At 40.1% G+C, this 16,508-nt stretch overlaps 2 protein-coding genes across 2 annotated transcripts; both read left to right on the top strand.

The window, feature by feature from the left end:
* The first annotated feature begins 672 nt into the window (after nucleotides 1-672).
* Nucleotides 673-3,340, top strand: rab5if (RAB5 interacting factor). Its single transcript, XM_085930535.1, has 4 exons — nucleotides 673-979; nucleotides 1,757-1,860; nucleotides 1,949-2,078; nucleotides 2,175-3,340. The coding sequence occupies exons 1-4, from the start codon at nucleotides 872-874 to the stop codon at nucleotides 2,214-2,216; spliced, it is 384 nt and encodes a 127-aa protein (XP_085786661.1). The 5' UTR covers nucleotides 673-871; the 3' UTR covers nucleotides 2,217-3,340.
* A 685-nt stretch (nucleotides 3,341-4,025) lies between these two features.
* dhx35 (DEAH-box helicase 35) lies at nucleotides 4,026-11,400 on the top strand. Its single transcript, XM_085920817.1, has 21 exons — nucleotides 4,026-4,123; nucleotides 4,396-4,523; nucleotides 4,600-4,692; nucleotides 5,229-5,306; nucleotides 5,438-5,542; nucleotides 6,045-6,106; nucleotides 6,187-6,256; nucleotides 6,574-6,633; nucleotides 6,914-7,026; nucleotides 7,095-7,191; nucleotides 7,369-7,527; nucleotides 7,627-7,837; nucleotides 7,924-8,048; nucleotides 8,466-8,520; nucleotides 8,624-8,814; nucleotides 8,892-8,969; nucleotides 9,053-9,182; nucleotides 9,262-9,343; nucleotides 9,544-9,615; nucleotides 9,731-9,842; nucleotides 10,261-11,400. Exons 1-21 carry the CDS (start codon nucleotides 4,084-4,086, stop codon nucleotides 10,297-10,299), a joined length of 2,100 nt encoding a protein of 699 aa, XP_085776943.1. The 5' UTR covers nucleotides 4,026-4,083; the 3' UTR covers nucleotides 10,300-11,400.
* The last annotated feature ends 5,108 nt before the right edge of the window (nucleotides 11,401-16,508 follow it).

The following is a 16,508-nucleotide window of genomic DNA, read 5'->3' as shown; positions in this document are numbered from 1 at the left end:
TAGAGATAAAACGGTTGAGCACCAAATTAATCAGCCATTATATTTCACAACGAGGCGTGTTTCCCTTCAAATTTGCTCATTAATTTTGAAGCTTGGTATCCTGAGGGATTACAATTTTTATTTGTCAAGCTGTTATACTGGCTTTGGAAATAGTTCAGTGTTTGGCGTAACAGCCAAAAGGACGTTGTGCAACTCATCGCCTATCCAAATAGCCCGTTTGCCAGTTTACCAGGTAAACACAGCCAAATTAAATTCTAATATTTACTTCTTTTGTTGTTGCAACTGATGCAACCGATACTTTACCTAAACTTCAGACTCACTAGCTAACTCTAAATTCAAAACATTGAAACGGGTAACGTGGAAAATAAAATATTTGAGTATAAAAAAGTACAAGGGTAACATCTTTGCAGTCTACTCATGTGGCTTTTGGGCCCTACCGGGTAATCTTAAGCATCATATTGATGAGACCTGCCACAAACTATCTGCAGGCAGTTGATGTGGCTCCAAATTCACCTGCTCAGAAAGTGCATGTTAAGCTGACAAACTCATACATCTGTAGGGCCAGCATTGGTTTACACTATTGACCACTTGGTGTCGCTGTAGGTTTTCTGAATCTTTTTGGCAACAGAAACGTAGGGACGTCACACTAGCTGATTGGCTAACTCTGGCTGGGGTCAAAGTACATTGCACATGCTCAGTCAGCCTAATAAGGCTAGCGTCCAAAATCTGTCAGATCAGCGGACTGTCTTAATTTAGTAGCTTACTGACTTGCTTCCATTTACTCGGTGCCAGATTCTTAAATCTACTATAAAGATCCTTTGGTTTGTAAGATTTGTTTTTCTACGCGTGTGTCGTAAAGAATCAGTAAAGAATGACGAGCAGCTCAAAGCGGAAAGAAGAAAATCATTTGCTGAATGGGGGTGTCAAACAGTCCACATGGAGCAAAGCGTTCAACAGTAATGCCATTTGGGAAGGGAAGGTCAGTCAGCAGCGCTTTTCAACTGTAACCTGTCGTGTGGTCCGATTTTGTTTTGCCCAAAACATCTGGTTTATTGTCCATTGCATCAGGGGCAGATAACATTGTGTTGCAGCTATGTTAAAAGGATTCGTAATGCGTATGCTTAAATTAAGATCGGATCTTATTTTGACTAACATGTTTTCATTTCCCGAAAGCAGACTTGGTTTTGTATTCCCTAAAGAATCTCTTCATATGTTTTTATTTTTTTACATCTTTATCAGCTTTTTTACTCAATGACAAAACGAAAGAAAGGGTCCAGTTACTAATCAGCAACTGGAAGTGAAGCCATAAACCTTATTATGAAAAGACAAAGTAAAATTTGATTTGAATTATCGGACAGGTGAGTTGCTTTGCAGCTAGAATTGCACGAGGTAATGTTTTCCCAGTAGTAGTGGTAGCAGACAGGTAAAGTGACTTTGCATCTGGAATTGCATGAGGTAATATTTTCCCAGTAGTACCGGCAGAAGACTGGCCAAGTGACATTTGGAATTGCACGGAATTATATACATCTTTGAGTAAGTCTTTCTAAAGTTGGTTTCCTTCTGAGTTGAGGTAGACAATGGTAAGCAATACTTGAATTTAATGCACGAGTATTATTAGAGAACTACCACAATTCCAAGGAACAAAACATGTTAATTAACTGATTCAGCAAGAAAAAAAAACGTGATGTGCTGTGGGGATTTAATTTAAAATGCATCATTACAGTTAATCCTTTTTTTTTTTTTTTTATCTTTGCAGGATGAGTTTTTAGATGTGATTTACTGGCTCCGGCAAATCATTGCAGTGATCCTTGGTGTCATCTGGGGTGTCGCCCCGCTTAAAGGATTCCTTGGAATAGCCATGTAAGCATTCTTCAATCTGACATTTACTTCCAATTTTATCAATTTGATGTGATGAGCTCATTTTCTCATCACGTTTTTGCCTCTTTAGATTCTGCATCATCAACGCCGGCGTCCTCTATGTCTACTTCAGCAGCTTTCAGCAAATTGACGAGGAAGAGTACGGTGGAACGTGGGAGCTCACCAAAGAAGGCTTCATGACATCTTTTGCTCTTTTTCTGGTGGGAGAATATTTCATGATGGCGTGGATAGACATCTTTTAGGCTTGTTATATATTGAGCTTGACTTTAATGTCTCCCAATGTTTGTCCTTCTCAGGTAGTGTGGATAATCTTTTACACAGCCCTACACTTTGACTGAAAGGATTCCACTCTACACTTGATGCGAACATTAATGTCGACAAGCAGGGACTCTATGGCTGAAAGGGTGCCGGCGTACCCGCCAACAGTACGACTCCTCAGTGTGCGCTGCATAATGGAAATAGTTGGTTGAAGATCGACATGATAAAAAATCCGTTTCTCTTGTTGCCGAGCTGCTTTTAACAAGTGACAAACATTCATTCTTACTCTCGTGTCGTTGTCACCATGTCTGACAAAACGTGCAAAAAAAAAATTGTGGCTCTGGTTCTATTTCTGATGAATCAAAGTCTTGATAGAAAATAGAGTGTGGATGCTATCATGCCTGACCTATCTGCTGGAAAAACATTTGTATTGCCATTTGTTAGAATATTCATTTCATTGTACCCGTACGACTCCAGTGCTGGTCCCTCAAGTTTTAAGATGTAGGTAACAAAGCTCATTGTCATGACGTTCGTCCTGAAACCATACTGACACGCAATAATACTGCCTTTGCAATTTGATTGCTATTTTGTATTGGGTTTTCATCAATTGTCCTGTCTATTTGGAGCAACATTCTCAGTTGGACCGCAGCACGGTGACGTTTATCATTTGCTCCAAGTGTGTTTGGTTTTTAAGAGTGGATGCATTTTAATATTGCTGTACCTCATTTTACCAGCCTCGATCCAAACCTGTCTTCACAATACAGTATTTGAATCATGATCTGTCCATCAAGCAAAGGAGGAAACTGTTTTCAAATGTAAGCTAAACTTGGCCTGAGCACACTACGACTAACTGTTTGTGTATCGCATTGTCGGTTATCAATAAATAGAAAAGAAGGTAGAAATAATTTAACGTAGCTTCCAGATCAGTCTTACCTCTTGTTTTGATATTAATTTAAAGTATTCTGTAAATTCTTTTCGATGAACCTGTTGTCAAATCCAAATTTCTGTACTTGCGTTACATCTTGCAGGATATAACGTTGCTCAGTATTTTCTAGTTGAGAACATTCGTTCTCAGTTCCTGCAAAGTTGGAATGAAACTGTTAGCCTAAATATGCAGATTGTGTGTTCAAACGATCGTGTTTTTCAGATCAAATCTTTTGGGAATCATTAAACATGGGCTTTATTTGGCCTCCATTTTCAATGACATGGTCTGTTTTATTTTTAGCCTTTTTAAAACAAAAGACTGAAAACAAAGATCATCTTGTATTTTTAAGAAAATGAAAACTGAGAAGTCACAATTTATGATTTAAAGCAGTTCGATAAGACTAGATAGACATACAGAGTATGTAAGAAACGCTGAAAGTGCTGATTCAACGTTCGAAGTAAAAACAAATGTACCAACTCATTCATTGCTGTGGGGTTTATTTGCCAAATAGAATTAATCAACCGTTTACTGCCACTTCAATATTTGTCAAGTACGTTTTTCAAACGTGGAAGCGTGGTTTGTTGAATTCAGGCTGGTAAATGAAATTGCTTACAGATCCCTGTAGATGGCAGTGTTGCATCGAATCTGAATTGAAAATCCTAACCCTGCTTTAGACCATGGTTTGAAACCCCAACACTGTGGGGACTGGAAGCTGTGTGGATGGAGTGGAACTTAAAAAAGATGTCCCTCTCTATACACAATACGAGAGATAATATAACACAATTAACAACAAAAACAAACATTCCAGTTTAAGGCAGCAATGATACTTTATGGCAGTGCTGGAAGAAATAAAAAAAAAGAGTAACAAAGACGGGGACATATTTGATTAATTTCCGTGAAATTTATTGTTAGAAAACTTATGAATGAATCTTCAATTATATTCCAAATCCTCCAGGCAGTGCAAATTTTGGCAGCGCTGACGTCAACGACCAACGAATACACGTTGTGACGTCAAATCCAAGATGGCGGGCACCCGTTCCACGATGAAATTTTGGAAGCCGGGTAAGTTAGTCTACTTGAGTGTTCGGCATCGTTTATAGTGTATACGACTCTAAGTTCACTACCATATAAACATCTTTACAAGCCAGTCATCCTTGGGGAGACTTTAAGCTTCAATTCGGAATATGCGCGATATGTGCGGCCAATCCTGCGGAAAGTCGCCTTTCAAATTAAAACATGGGGCGCAAAGTACAAGTCCGTCGTTTTTCAGGTTATGCTTTGCATTGCATGCATTGGGTACGGTTAATCCGTTGACCTGACTCCCGTGTGTTCAGGGTCCGAGGCGCCTGGGCTCTCCGAAGAACGTGAACTGAACACTGAGACCAGCGGTTCCACCGTCGTCTACAATCCCTTCATTGCACTCTCCATCGAGAAGCAAAGACAGAAGCTTCCCGTTTTCAAGGTGTCCCTAACACCTTACTCATGTCCCTCTCGGCCCCAAGTCATTATGTCTCATCGTGGACCAAATGTATTTGCAGCACAGAAACAACATCCTGTACATGGTCGAGAGCTTCCAGACGGTCATCATAGTCGGGGAAACTGGCTGCGGGAAGACGACACAGATCCCCCAGGTAAGTGCAGCATCTTGACAAGTGATACAAAATAATGACTTAGTTGACAGTACAACAGTTCTCACAGACATACTGTATATAATTTATCCTCCATGAAAAAAAAAAGACTAATACTACATCAATTTAATGAGTAGTAGGAGAAGTCTATTTTTTTTATTTGTGTCTGCATGATAGGTAGCAGTATCACTATCAACTGTGATGATTTAAGATCTTGTCTTTTATTTAATGTTATTAATTTATTTTCATGAAATGCAATATTATCGTGTGCTGTTTTTTCTTGTAACAACCCCAAAAAGTTTTTTTGAGAAGGTGGCTTGAATGGATTAATAGCATTTAACTTCATTTTAGTGGGGAAAGATGATTTGAGAAACAAATGTTTTGCATCACGTTTTTCCAATCAGCTGTGTGACTTATCGTCAACGTGACTTCTTCTCCGTGGTGTGGCCGGATTTGTGCTGTGTCAGCGCTCCTGCAACTTTGATGTCATTCTGCTCTGCTCATTCTGCAGCTATCTTTTTCAATTTGTCTCCCCTCAGTACCTGCTGGAGGCTGGCTGGGCGGCCGAGGGCAGGGTGATTGGTGTGACACAACCTCGGCGTGTGGCTGCTATCTCTGTAAGAGCTCTGGAGATTTCTTAGGATTTGCCCTCCCTTTTCTTTGCCAGAGTCTTTTCATTCAAGGAAGATTAGTTGAACACTCAAGGACGCGGCCGCTTTAAGCAGTTTTTGCATTTCCTTGATGCCAGGTGGCTGGCCGTGTTGCGGAAGAGAGAGCCGCCAGATTAGGACATGAGGTGGGCTACACCATTCGATTTGATGACCGCTCAGACCCTCAAGCAACAAGGATCAAGGTATTCCTGTTCATATGGTTAACTTATTTATACAGTTGCGCCTCGAAACACCAGCGACTTTACTTCATGCCAACGGCAAATAGCATCGATGTTGCAATGGATTGAACACTAACAGATGTAGACAGACAGTAATCAGTCATATATTATTTAATGTCGCTCTGATGAGCTGAAACAGCTCAATTTCATTTGGTCTTATATTGCCTTCAAGTGGCCAAGGCAGGCACACCAGGAGCAGCATAATGCCCAGCCAATAGATAATGTGGCTTTAATGCTTTTGAATCCTTTTTAAATATATCATTATTCTATGCCGCTTTCCTCATTGAAATACACATTACAATTTTTATTTTTTTTTCGGGGTGCCAGAGGCTGGAACAAATGAATTGCATTTTTGTCGACAATTTGTGTTCGATTGTTTTGATGACTTAAACTTGTATGTCAAGCTACAACTGCATCCTACAGACAGAAGCTGACATTTTTGTGTCACTGTGGCTGTGGGCTTCAGTTTCTTACAGATGGAATCTTAATCCGGGAGATGATGGCTGATCCCCTGCTTAAAAAATACAGGTAGTGCCATGAACTGCAAAGCTGACCTTACTTAATGACTCAGAGCAGCTGCAAAGTTTCTACTTTGCTTTCTTTTTCAGTGTCCTGATGCTTGATGAAGCGCATGAGAGAACCCTGTACACAGACATAGCCATTGGCCTGCTAAAGAAGGTATTACATGTTCAAAAATATAACCCAAGGGAGTTAAACTTGTTTTCATAACAGAGCTGAGACAGGTTTTATGCTCAAAAAGTATATTTAATATGATTGTAAATCAATGTTACTCTTCTTGTCTCTTATCAAATGTTTTATGTGACAACACTAATATTGGTCCAATCATGATTGCCCCTGCCCTTGATTATTATGTTATATCTAGTCTTGATACATTGTTGCAAGCCTTTCCAGCCCAGGTGCTTTGCATTTGCTGTAGTTGGAAAACGTTCTCTTGTTTCACTGTCATGAGGCTTCCAAATCTTTTTCTTCATCAGATCCAAAAGAAACGTCAAGACCTGCGTTTGATTGTGGCCTCCGCCACCTTGGATGCCAAGGTAATTAAGATGGACAGATATGCTGCAGTGATGAAAAAAATGCAAGTCCTTGCCAGGTCAGATTGTGTTACACTGATAAATGGCAAATGTTAACGTCAACTGAAACGTCAGTCTCGTTATTCAAGTGCAAGTTACTCAGTTTAATTGGGACATAGGTTTCAGGTACAACTTGGAAAAAAAATAAATGCCATCAACAGTCATTAGTCATTATTTTCTTGCTCAGAGGTCAGACAGGAATTTTGATTTGTCTTGCTAACCATACAATTGCTGCATCCTGAAGAAATTCCACGAGTTCTTCAACCTGAACGAGTCTGGAGATCCCAGCAAGGACACGTGTGGTATCCTAACCGTAGAGGGCCGCACCTTCCCAGTGGATATTTTCTACACTATCAGGTAGTGACCACGATACAACCTTCAGACTTGAATCTTTCTACATGGAAGTTTTTCTGTTTGGTCCCCAGTCCTGTACCAGACTATGTGAAAGCCACTGTGGAAACTGTGATGAAAATACACGAGGCGGAGGAGGCTGGGGATGTGCTGGCGTTCCTTACTGGGCAGGTTTGTGGCTTTGTTTCTTAATTCACATTACACATGTGCACGGACTCACTCTACTAGTACAGTTCAGTTGTATTGAACTTTTAAATACAGTTTATGTGTAGGCTTTCACACCCTGTGCTTATTCTTTTTCTTTCCGTCACATCGTCATTGTCTTACGCTTCGGCTATGTCTTCTCAGGAAGAAGTGGAGAAGGTGGTATCCCTTCTCGTGGAGCAGGCCAGGTCTATGTCACGGCAAGGCATGAAGAAACACCTGAGAATTTTGCCAATGTATTCCGGTTTACCTTACGCTGAGCAGATGAAGGTCTTTGAGCGGGTGCCCGCCACAGTTCGCAAAGTAAATCCACTGCAAATGGGCAGTTTTCGAGAATCTGTTTCATTTCATTTGATCAAGTGTAGATACGACTGCCTTTCACTTCTGTCTCGCTTCTTCCAGGTGGTGGTGGCAACTAACATAGCCGAGACATCCATCACCATCAACGGTATCGTTTTTGTCATCGACTGCGCTTTTGTGAAGCTACGTGCGTACAATCCCAACACCGCCATTGAGTCACTGGTGGTGACGCCCATCTCCAAGGCTTCAGCCAGCCAGAGGGCAGGAAGAGCCGGCCGGAACCGACCTGGGAAATGCTTCAGACTTTACACAGGTGTGTTCTTTATAAGAAAACAAGAATTGCAATTTTGTCTTCTGTGAGCGTACTCGTGCGCTGAAAACGATAATTCTTTTCATCAGAGGAGGACTTTGAGAAATTGCCTGCCTCTACTGTGCCAGAGATGCAGCGCACCAACTTGGCTCCCGTTATCTTGCAACTCAAAGCTTTAGGCATTGACAATGTTCTGCGGTTCAGTTTTCTTTCGGTGAGTGGAAAGACAAAATAATCACGTGATTTAAAGTATAAAATATATAGTAACCTTGGAGTTGCATTTTTACAAATTGAAAGATCCCAAATACTGTTCAGAAGTTTCTCTCACTCGCGTTTAAATTCCATACAGATAATGAACCCTTCATACTCAGATTTACACCTTTTTTGGCAACTTAGTATCAACCTTAACTGGGAGGAACCAAAAAAAAAAAAGACCCAAGACAAGATTCGAATCCCTAAAGCTTTAATTTTAAATAACAATCAATGATCATATTGGCAAGTAATAATATAATGACATATAAAGTTGTAAAATGCAAAGAAAAGCTTACAAACTTTATCTTGAAAGTTTGAACTTTTTTCAACTGGAATTGCTCACACAATCTTTTTTATTTTTTTTTAATGCCTCCCACAGCCTCCACCAGCTCAGAGTATGGTTCAGGCTTTAGAGCTTCTTTATGCTCTTGGAGGTATGAAACTCACATGCAATGAGAAGGTGTATTCACCATATTCTGCATTTTTTGGGGGGTTGTTCCAGTAATCATATAAAGATTGCTTCCTCTTTATTTGTAGGCCTGGACAATTACGGACGTCTGACCGATCCCATGGGCATACGGATGGCGGAATTCCCTCTCAGCCCCATGTTTGCCAAGATGCTTCTGGATTCTGGAAATTTTGGTTGCTCCAAAGAAATTGTGACCATTGCGGCAATGATGCAGATTCAAAATATTTTTGTTGTACCGCCCAATCAGAAGAAAAACGCTGTGAGGAGACTAACAATAATAACAACTGTTGAAGCGGTTTCCGTATTTAACCATTCTCTGTCATCTCCTCTCCGCAGGCCCGTCAGCACAGAAAATTTGCTGTTGCCGAAGGCGATCACCTCACCATGCTGAATGTGTATGAAGCTTATATAAAGGTACAGTGAGTAGATATTTCCTGTGCAGGTCAGGAAGTCTGGAAAGTCTGGCCTCCATTTTTCCCCCCATTTGAATTCTGCAGCACCAGAAGAGCTCCAAGTGGTGTCAGGATCATTTTCTCAATTACAAAGGTCTGCAGCGTGCCGTGATGGTACGAGAGCAGCTGCGGCGCCTCATGACCAAGTTCAAGGTGGTGTGGACTTCTAGCGAAGGTACATGGGGTTTATTGTATCAAGTGTTTTGTATGGCCCCCGACTCACTGCTAATAACTGCTTGCTTTCTTCATCGCAGGTGATCCTGATGTGATCTTGAGGTGCATCGTATCTGGCTTTTTTGCCAATGCTGCGCGCGTACACCACTCTGGTTCCTATAGGTAAACACTATTTTCTAGAATGTATTTCTGACCGTCCAACTTGGTGTTCTGCCAGAAGTGGTGTTTTCCCACTTTTTTTTTTCCTCCATGGACTAATGGAGTGAAATTCGAAACATTGAAAACTTGCATGGCACATTAACACAGTGGTTGTGTTTTATGGACATTGTTTATGACCCCAATAATATTTGTTTGTCCCTCAGGACTTTACGAGACGAGCGTGAGCTTCACATCCACCCCAACTCTGTACTCTATGGAGAGAAACCACCAAAATGGTTAGTACCTTTTTGTTGATGTCACAATTGTGGTGTCAAATCCCATGTTTTTATGTTTTGAGAAAATAGACACATGAAGTTATAATATGTTTTTGGCAACATGGTTCTACCACAGGGTTGTCTTCAATGAAGTGTTGCAGACAAGCAAGTACTTCATGCGAGATGTGACAGCAGTGGAGTCGTCCTGGCTTGTTGAGTTGGCTCCCCACTTCTACAAGCAAGCTCAAGTAAGCTTAACTAGCCACATTTGCCTTGATTTATTAAAAAAAAACAAAAAACAGCATAATTAAATTGTAATTTGTTTTTCAGTGCTTCAAGATACACATTCCATTTGTTCTGTGACAATGCTCATAACTCAAAGCATTTGTATCCCAAATTAGTTCCCCCCCATTGAAATAAGCGTAAATTACATGAATACATCCCATACATATAATACAGTCATGATGACAGGTGTACAATACAACCTTGATGAATCGAATTTGACTTTTTTCCCATGTCTGTCACATTCTCATCAGATCAGGTTGTAATTTATTGTTCTTTTTGCAGATGAAACCGCGATGGAAGTGTGCTACTCAGTTTAGTGTTACTTGGTCTCGCGTTTCCTCACCTACTAACAGAATTACTTTTGTCTCCTTTCTCTTTCAGCATGGTTCCCTTGGCAGCAAGCGTTCCCGCATCCTCTAAACCTGCTCATCTTTTCATCCTCTCCATGTAAATAAAGATGTAATACAGTATTTATTGATCATGTCTACGCGCACAACTGTGACCATGCTTGATAGCTCTCGCTTTTTGATAGTTATCTCCTTTGTATTAGATCCGTGCGCACACTAATGAATGTGAGATGAGGTCATACTTTGTACATAGTCAGAGAAGGCTCAGGTCTGGGAATCCTTGCAGTCTTGGCCCCTAGGCTTTGGTATTTGTTTTTTATTTTAGAAGTTGTATTTGTTGAATACTGGATGATAAATTATGGGGAACAAATGAAATGTTGTGAATGGTTCCCATGTTGACACTGTTAATTCCTTTTACCCTCTCATAACCTAGGTGCCTTTAGGAACGTGACTGGTAACTTGAGCTTCGGTTTATTTTTAATTTCTCAAAATGGTCCCATGATGACACTGTGAGAAGACAGACTTAACCCTTTGTGTAAACATCCTACCTGAAGTCCAGACTGTGCAGCCTTTTCACCGTCGAGTGCCAATTTCCTTTCATTAATCTAGTTGTCATTTCATTCCTCGATGGATCGTGCAAAAACACATGAGCATCGTACATGTCAAACTGTGAAAACCAAACAAAGTGCTATCATGTAGTCAAATGCACTCAGATGTAGCCTAAAGCCTCAAAAGAACTATTAAGCATTTACAAAACCCTTTCATTGATGGTTAGAATGTCCACAAACCTTAATTGTGTCTCATTTAGAAATGGGGTACCATAGTTCAATAAACTGGCTTCTGTTTCGAATTAATAGTGCATGTACACTTAAAAAAATGCTTTTGTTTTTAGGTTTTCCTTCAATTTTCAGCTAAAACGACTCTATTACAAATTTACTGTGATATTACTAGAGTTGCCTCTAATTCATAGCATACAGGGACTTGCATGACTCGTACCACTGCTGTAGTTCCGTGAAACCAATCTCAGCCCAAAGAAGCACAACGTACAGTAACTAGGTGAACCAAACATTGCATGTTAAATGGCCTGATGCATATTCAAGTTGTCACCCGTATAAATACTTGTCACTTGGCTTTTCTTCTCATACATCCTCAAATAAAACCTGAATGCATCATGCATGAAGTGGCACTTCTTTTATTCACGTGTACAGGTTAACCACTGGGTGTCACCGTTAGTCCACAAACGTGAAATATCCACACAAAGCATTAAGGCACCGGCATGCGTTTTGTTTTAGCTGCTATATTTATGACTCAAAATTGCATTGTTTTATTCAAAATGTTTTCATTTTTGCTGCCTCATATGACAGACCTAAAAAAGGGTCATAAGTCTTCGATCACGATATTTGCATACATACAGTACGTAAATACAAAATATGCCCACAGCATCTAAATTACAACAGATTACTTCGTGTAGAATATAATTTGATATGTGGAAATCATATGGTGTAGTCCGTGCAAATTAAAAATTAATTACAGAATAATTGCAATGTATATAATAAGTCTTCGGAATTATTATTCCAGTACACTATGTATAGAAAGTAGAAATTTAAATATACATTTATGACTTTTAATAAGCTTCATTTTAACCAAAGCACAAAACCAATACGTTACATGGTCACTTAGATACCGGTGGTAGTAATCTGGTTTGGTGACAAAATGCCTGTATAGTACACTTTTGGAACTCACAAATCCTCATCCATGGAAAAATACCCAAATGCAACAATTTTACACGATCAGTCAACACGGGAATTATTATTATTATTATGATTTTGATCATCTGTATTCACCCAGAAAGAAATACTCAATAGATGCGTGAGAAGATACGGTCCAAATTTCTGGTTCGTTCCAGCAATGGCCACTAGAGGGCAGACTAAACATACGTTTAGTCAGATTTTAACAAGGCTATAATTACACCAAATTGTGAAGTTAAGTTTTAGCAGTTTATTATAAATACCTGGAAACGCATAAAAGGAAACTATTCATATTAGTATGAGAAAACCTTTTCCAAGAACACGGGTGACATTGCTGTAAGGTTGAAAACATAAACTAGATGTAAAGTGATTTGATTTTTATTTTATTTGAGATTGGAGAGACTGCCTTGATGTTTTTCCCCCCCACAATTCGGAAGACTCATTTTTCATAATTGATTTTTTTTTCTTAAGCAGTCCCATAGTTTCTTTCTTTACAAATGCAATTGTGAGTATTGTGACTGTTTTCATCTCAGCGGGATCACTATCCACCTAACACAGCCAAACAAAGCACCAACAAATAAGGGCAGCTGTTTTGTGTTTTTCTTACGTTGACCTCTGGTGCCCATCGGTTTTGTGTAATCGCCAACATTTAATGACATCCGAGAGTATCAGCAGTGGTTCAATAGCCTGTCACATTTCACTTTTTCCCTACAAAAAATACTGACATGCTTCCTTCCACTTTAAAGAATGTTTAACCTGTTTTAAACTTGACAGGAAAACTAGTCATGTGTGTGCTGTAATTAGCCATGTTCAAAGTTTATACATTTTGAAAAAACAAAACAAAAAAACCCCCAGCATAGTTAATATGTATTTCCTCATTCACTGAATTCAGTAGTTTGAAGCACTCACATCTTTTGATGACTTGGTTGTGTTCCGGGGCCTGTCGTTGTTTTGTATTTGATTATTGTGATATCATCAACATGTTGCAAATATACCTAAATTCTATTACTAGCCATTCTGTTAACATTATTTGTGATTATAATGTGTTTCTAGAAATTGTATGAAATATATGTTTTATATGCATTCAATTATAGTTTGTGTCGGCACTCCCAGTTCAGAGATGGCCTTCCTGTGAGGAGTTTGCATGTTCCCCCTGTGCCTGCGTGGGTTTCCATGGGGTTCGGAAGAAACCGCTTTATCCTCATGAGGGTCGTGGACGCGCCCAAGCCTATCACAGCAGTCTTTGGACGGTAGGTGTGGGTTCACCCTCTGGTCGCCCCACCAATTACTTTTTCACTCTTCCCTACCAAATATATCAGGTGACTACAATGGAATGTTACATTATGGTCATATGTGGTCTTTTCACACAGATTTATTTTAATGTATTAAATATGTTAAAGTGGCCCTTGCACCCTTTGATTTTTCTGTGCGAGACCTGTCTGAGGAAAGTTTTGGATTTTGTAGAGTATAACTAAGGCAATTGATGATCATGCAAAGTGTTCACCCCTGTTTTGGAAAACAGAATAATAAAGCAGGAAATGTGCTGAAATTCTCCAAGCATATTCTCAAACAATGGAATCTTTGAGGTTCTTTTTATATTTGGAAGCAATGCAATCAGTAGCCCGGGACTCACACAGGCCTCCGCGGGTGACAAATTGGAAGTGTCTCGGTCTAGTTTATAGCCCTGATCAGGTCAAACGAAAAATATTGGAGGTCTGTGTGAGGAGACAGGCCCGCCTGGTGCAGATAAATGGACTGATCATTTCTTATTGAGAAACAATTCCTAAAAGGTAGTTTACTGTGTGACTGGGGAAGCGGCGAGCTGAGAGCAGAACCCGCACCCACTGCTCCCTCCCTGACCCTTCCTCCACTGCCGGAATTAAATGGATAGAGAGAACGCGTGTTTCTGATGGCACTCCTCTGCCGGAGAGACACTCCATTTGTTATGAAGTAGGGCTTCTGATGAAGTGTAGAGCGCTCCTCTTTCTTTTTTCTCCCCCCTTTCCCCCCTTATCCTTCCTTTCTCAGGCACTACAAGGCCGGCCTTCAGTCTGCTTCGCGTGAAATGGATGGAAGGAGCCGATTGAATTTTACACTCCCCTGGTCATGATTAATGTGTTTGGTGTGGAGCGTCTCGGCAGTTAATCGCCACTACCGCTAGCTGGTGCTCAAAGCCCTCCGTTGTTTGCAGCAGAGGGACGAGCGGGTCGGGATGTTTGCTCCCGGCCCGCAACCCTTGGAACTTCTCTCCTGGTGTAATAGAAAATATCTGCTCTTTGCCATTCACTACTTCATGGTCACTTTCTCTTCATGCGCTTTCTCCAGTGTTACTTGTCAGCGTGGCCTAAATGTTAGATAATCACTTAAGCTATTGTGAAAGAAAGAAGAAAGGGACAAAAAAAAAAGGGAAATAGGACCCATAGAAAACTCAAAATATTCAAAGATACATGATACATAAGAGATCATGCAAGACAAAATGGAAATAAAAACCCAAAGGTTGTCCTCAGTTCTGCACATTGTGTAACGGTGGCAAGGGCTTGCAGCTTTTAAGAATGATGTTGTTATTATAATGTGTCCTCAGGGCAAATACTTCAAACAGGTGATAGTTAGCAAACAGGAGAACTAAGTCAGTATTACGATCCCGCAGCGCGACCAATCCAGACATCTTCAAAGTGTCTGGTGATAAGGTGACGCATATTTAATGGCATTAATGGCCAGGAGGAAGAGACTGGATTTACACAAGTGCCTTAGATGAGAGATCAATAAAGAGGTAACTGAGTGGATGAGCCAGACTAAGCAGGAAAGGAGGAGGTTTAATTTTGCATAAATAATGTAGTTGAAGAAGGAGTGAGAGAAGATAAGGAGAATACTGTTTGGTACAAGTGCTTTTTTTTTTTCTTTCTTATAGTGTTTCTTGACTATTCAGTGGCATATTTTTTTCCCTTTTTTTTAAATATCTATTTTTGATAATGTACTGCCACTGAAACATTTGACAGCACTATTATTGTTGTTGTTGTCAGAAAGTGTGGAACAAACTTCTGATCTTAGCCTTTTTTAATCAAAGCTCAAGATTGGTATTTGAACTGTGAGTGGGGCCACTAGAAATTCACTCCATCTGCTTTTTTTTAAATTATCTTAATTTTATACAAACTTGATTCAATTCATGTTATTGCACTTGCGGAAGGCTTTTCTTAAATTTTGATTTGATTCGATTTAATACGATGTCATCGATTAGAATAGCAGGGACATCATCAAAGACCATATTTTATACGACAAGGGAAAAGGCTCATCATCCAAAGCTTCAGTCCTCCCAAATTCCCAAGGTCTGAGAGCCACAATCATCCAATAGGAAAAACAAAGACTATTCTTGTGGTTCCCTTGATGTAACTAACGCAAAAGATACAAATTGAATTGATGTTGAATCGCTCAGGCCTTGCGTGTCTGTGGTTGAACTACAGTAGATCAACTGTCTTTAACCCAACATGGGTGCATGGGGCAAGATGGGGCGAGAGAGGTAACCGGAGATAAAAACAATGGAAGAGTGACGGAGCAAGAGATGGTTGAATGAGAGAGAAATCGATATGAAATCAGTGTTTGGGGAGGAGCTGTCGTTTATCAGGTGACTCGGTTAAACAGTGTTAAGGCACTAAAAGTGAGAAAAATATGGGCTCCACCCGCGCTGGTATTGATCAGGGAGAAATGGGCTGGCAGAAGGCCGAAGCCACTAATAAAATAAGACATATCTGAGTAGGAATCCGTCAGGGATCGATGGGCTCGTTGATCAAGGCAACATCTTCACTGGAATTTAAGTTTCTTCTGCTTCCTTGTAACATCAAGAAAACTTGGTAAAAACAGGCGCTGATGTGATGGGACACTCAAACTTTAAACAGGGTTTACGATTTTCATGTGGGTTTTTGTCTTAAACACATTATGGGACAAACAATGGCGATGATTCTACTCCTCTTCAAACGTAGTGTTCTGTATGGGAAAGTTTTTGTTGTAGAATTTACATATTGCTTGATAAATTATGAGCGATGTTTGACTGCTACTGTGTACATCTTCATACCTGTCTGTCTGTCTGTCTGTCTGTCTGTCTGTCTGTGTGTATTTTGAAACTCTCTTCTCTCAGAATATGGCAAAAATGACATGAACAAGCTGTTTATTTTTCTTGGCTGTGGCAAGATCTGTTTTTTTTGTTCTTTTTTGTCAGCTTTCGCATCGAACCTTTTGGGAGAATAGAGCTTTCCTGTCCAGTACTGTATAGATCAGTTTCCTAACTCTTTGCCAGGTCTTTCCTGTTCTCATTTGTTCATTTATCACATCATGTGGCACAACATAGATTCTCTGGGAACATTTTTTTTTTTTTGGTGGTATCAAAGCTCACATAAAAAAAAAAAAACTGCTGTTTTGTAATCAATATATCTCTCACCATCTCCTGCATAATGCTACAAAAACAGACCAATTGATCTTTTCCATTAGCCCACTGCTGTAGTTCCTTCATGGTTGTGGTCACTGCTGTGCTTTCAGTCCGTCA

This window comes from Syngnathus leptorhynchus, chromosome 1, assembly GCF_054491065.1.
Source record: "Syngnathus leptorhynchus isolate UIUO chromosome 1, UIUO_Slep, whole genome shotgun sequence".
In the NCBI taxonomy this organism is placed as follows: domain Eukaryota; kingdom Metazoa; phylum Chordata; class Actinopteri; order Syngnathiformes; family Syngnathidae; genus Syngnathus; species Syngnathus leptorhynchus.
This window is presented reverse-complemented; position numbering and strand designations above follow the sequence as displayed.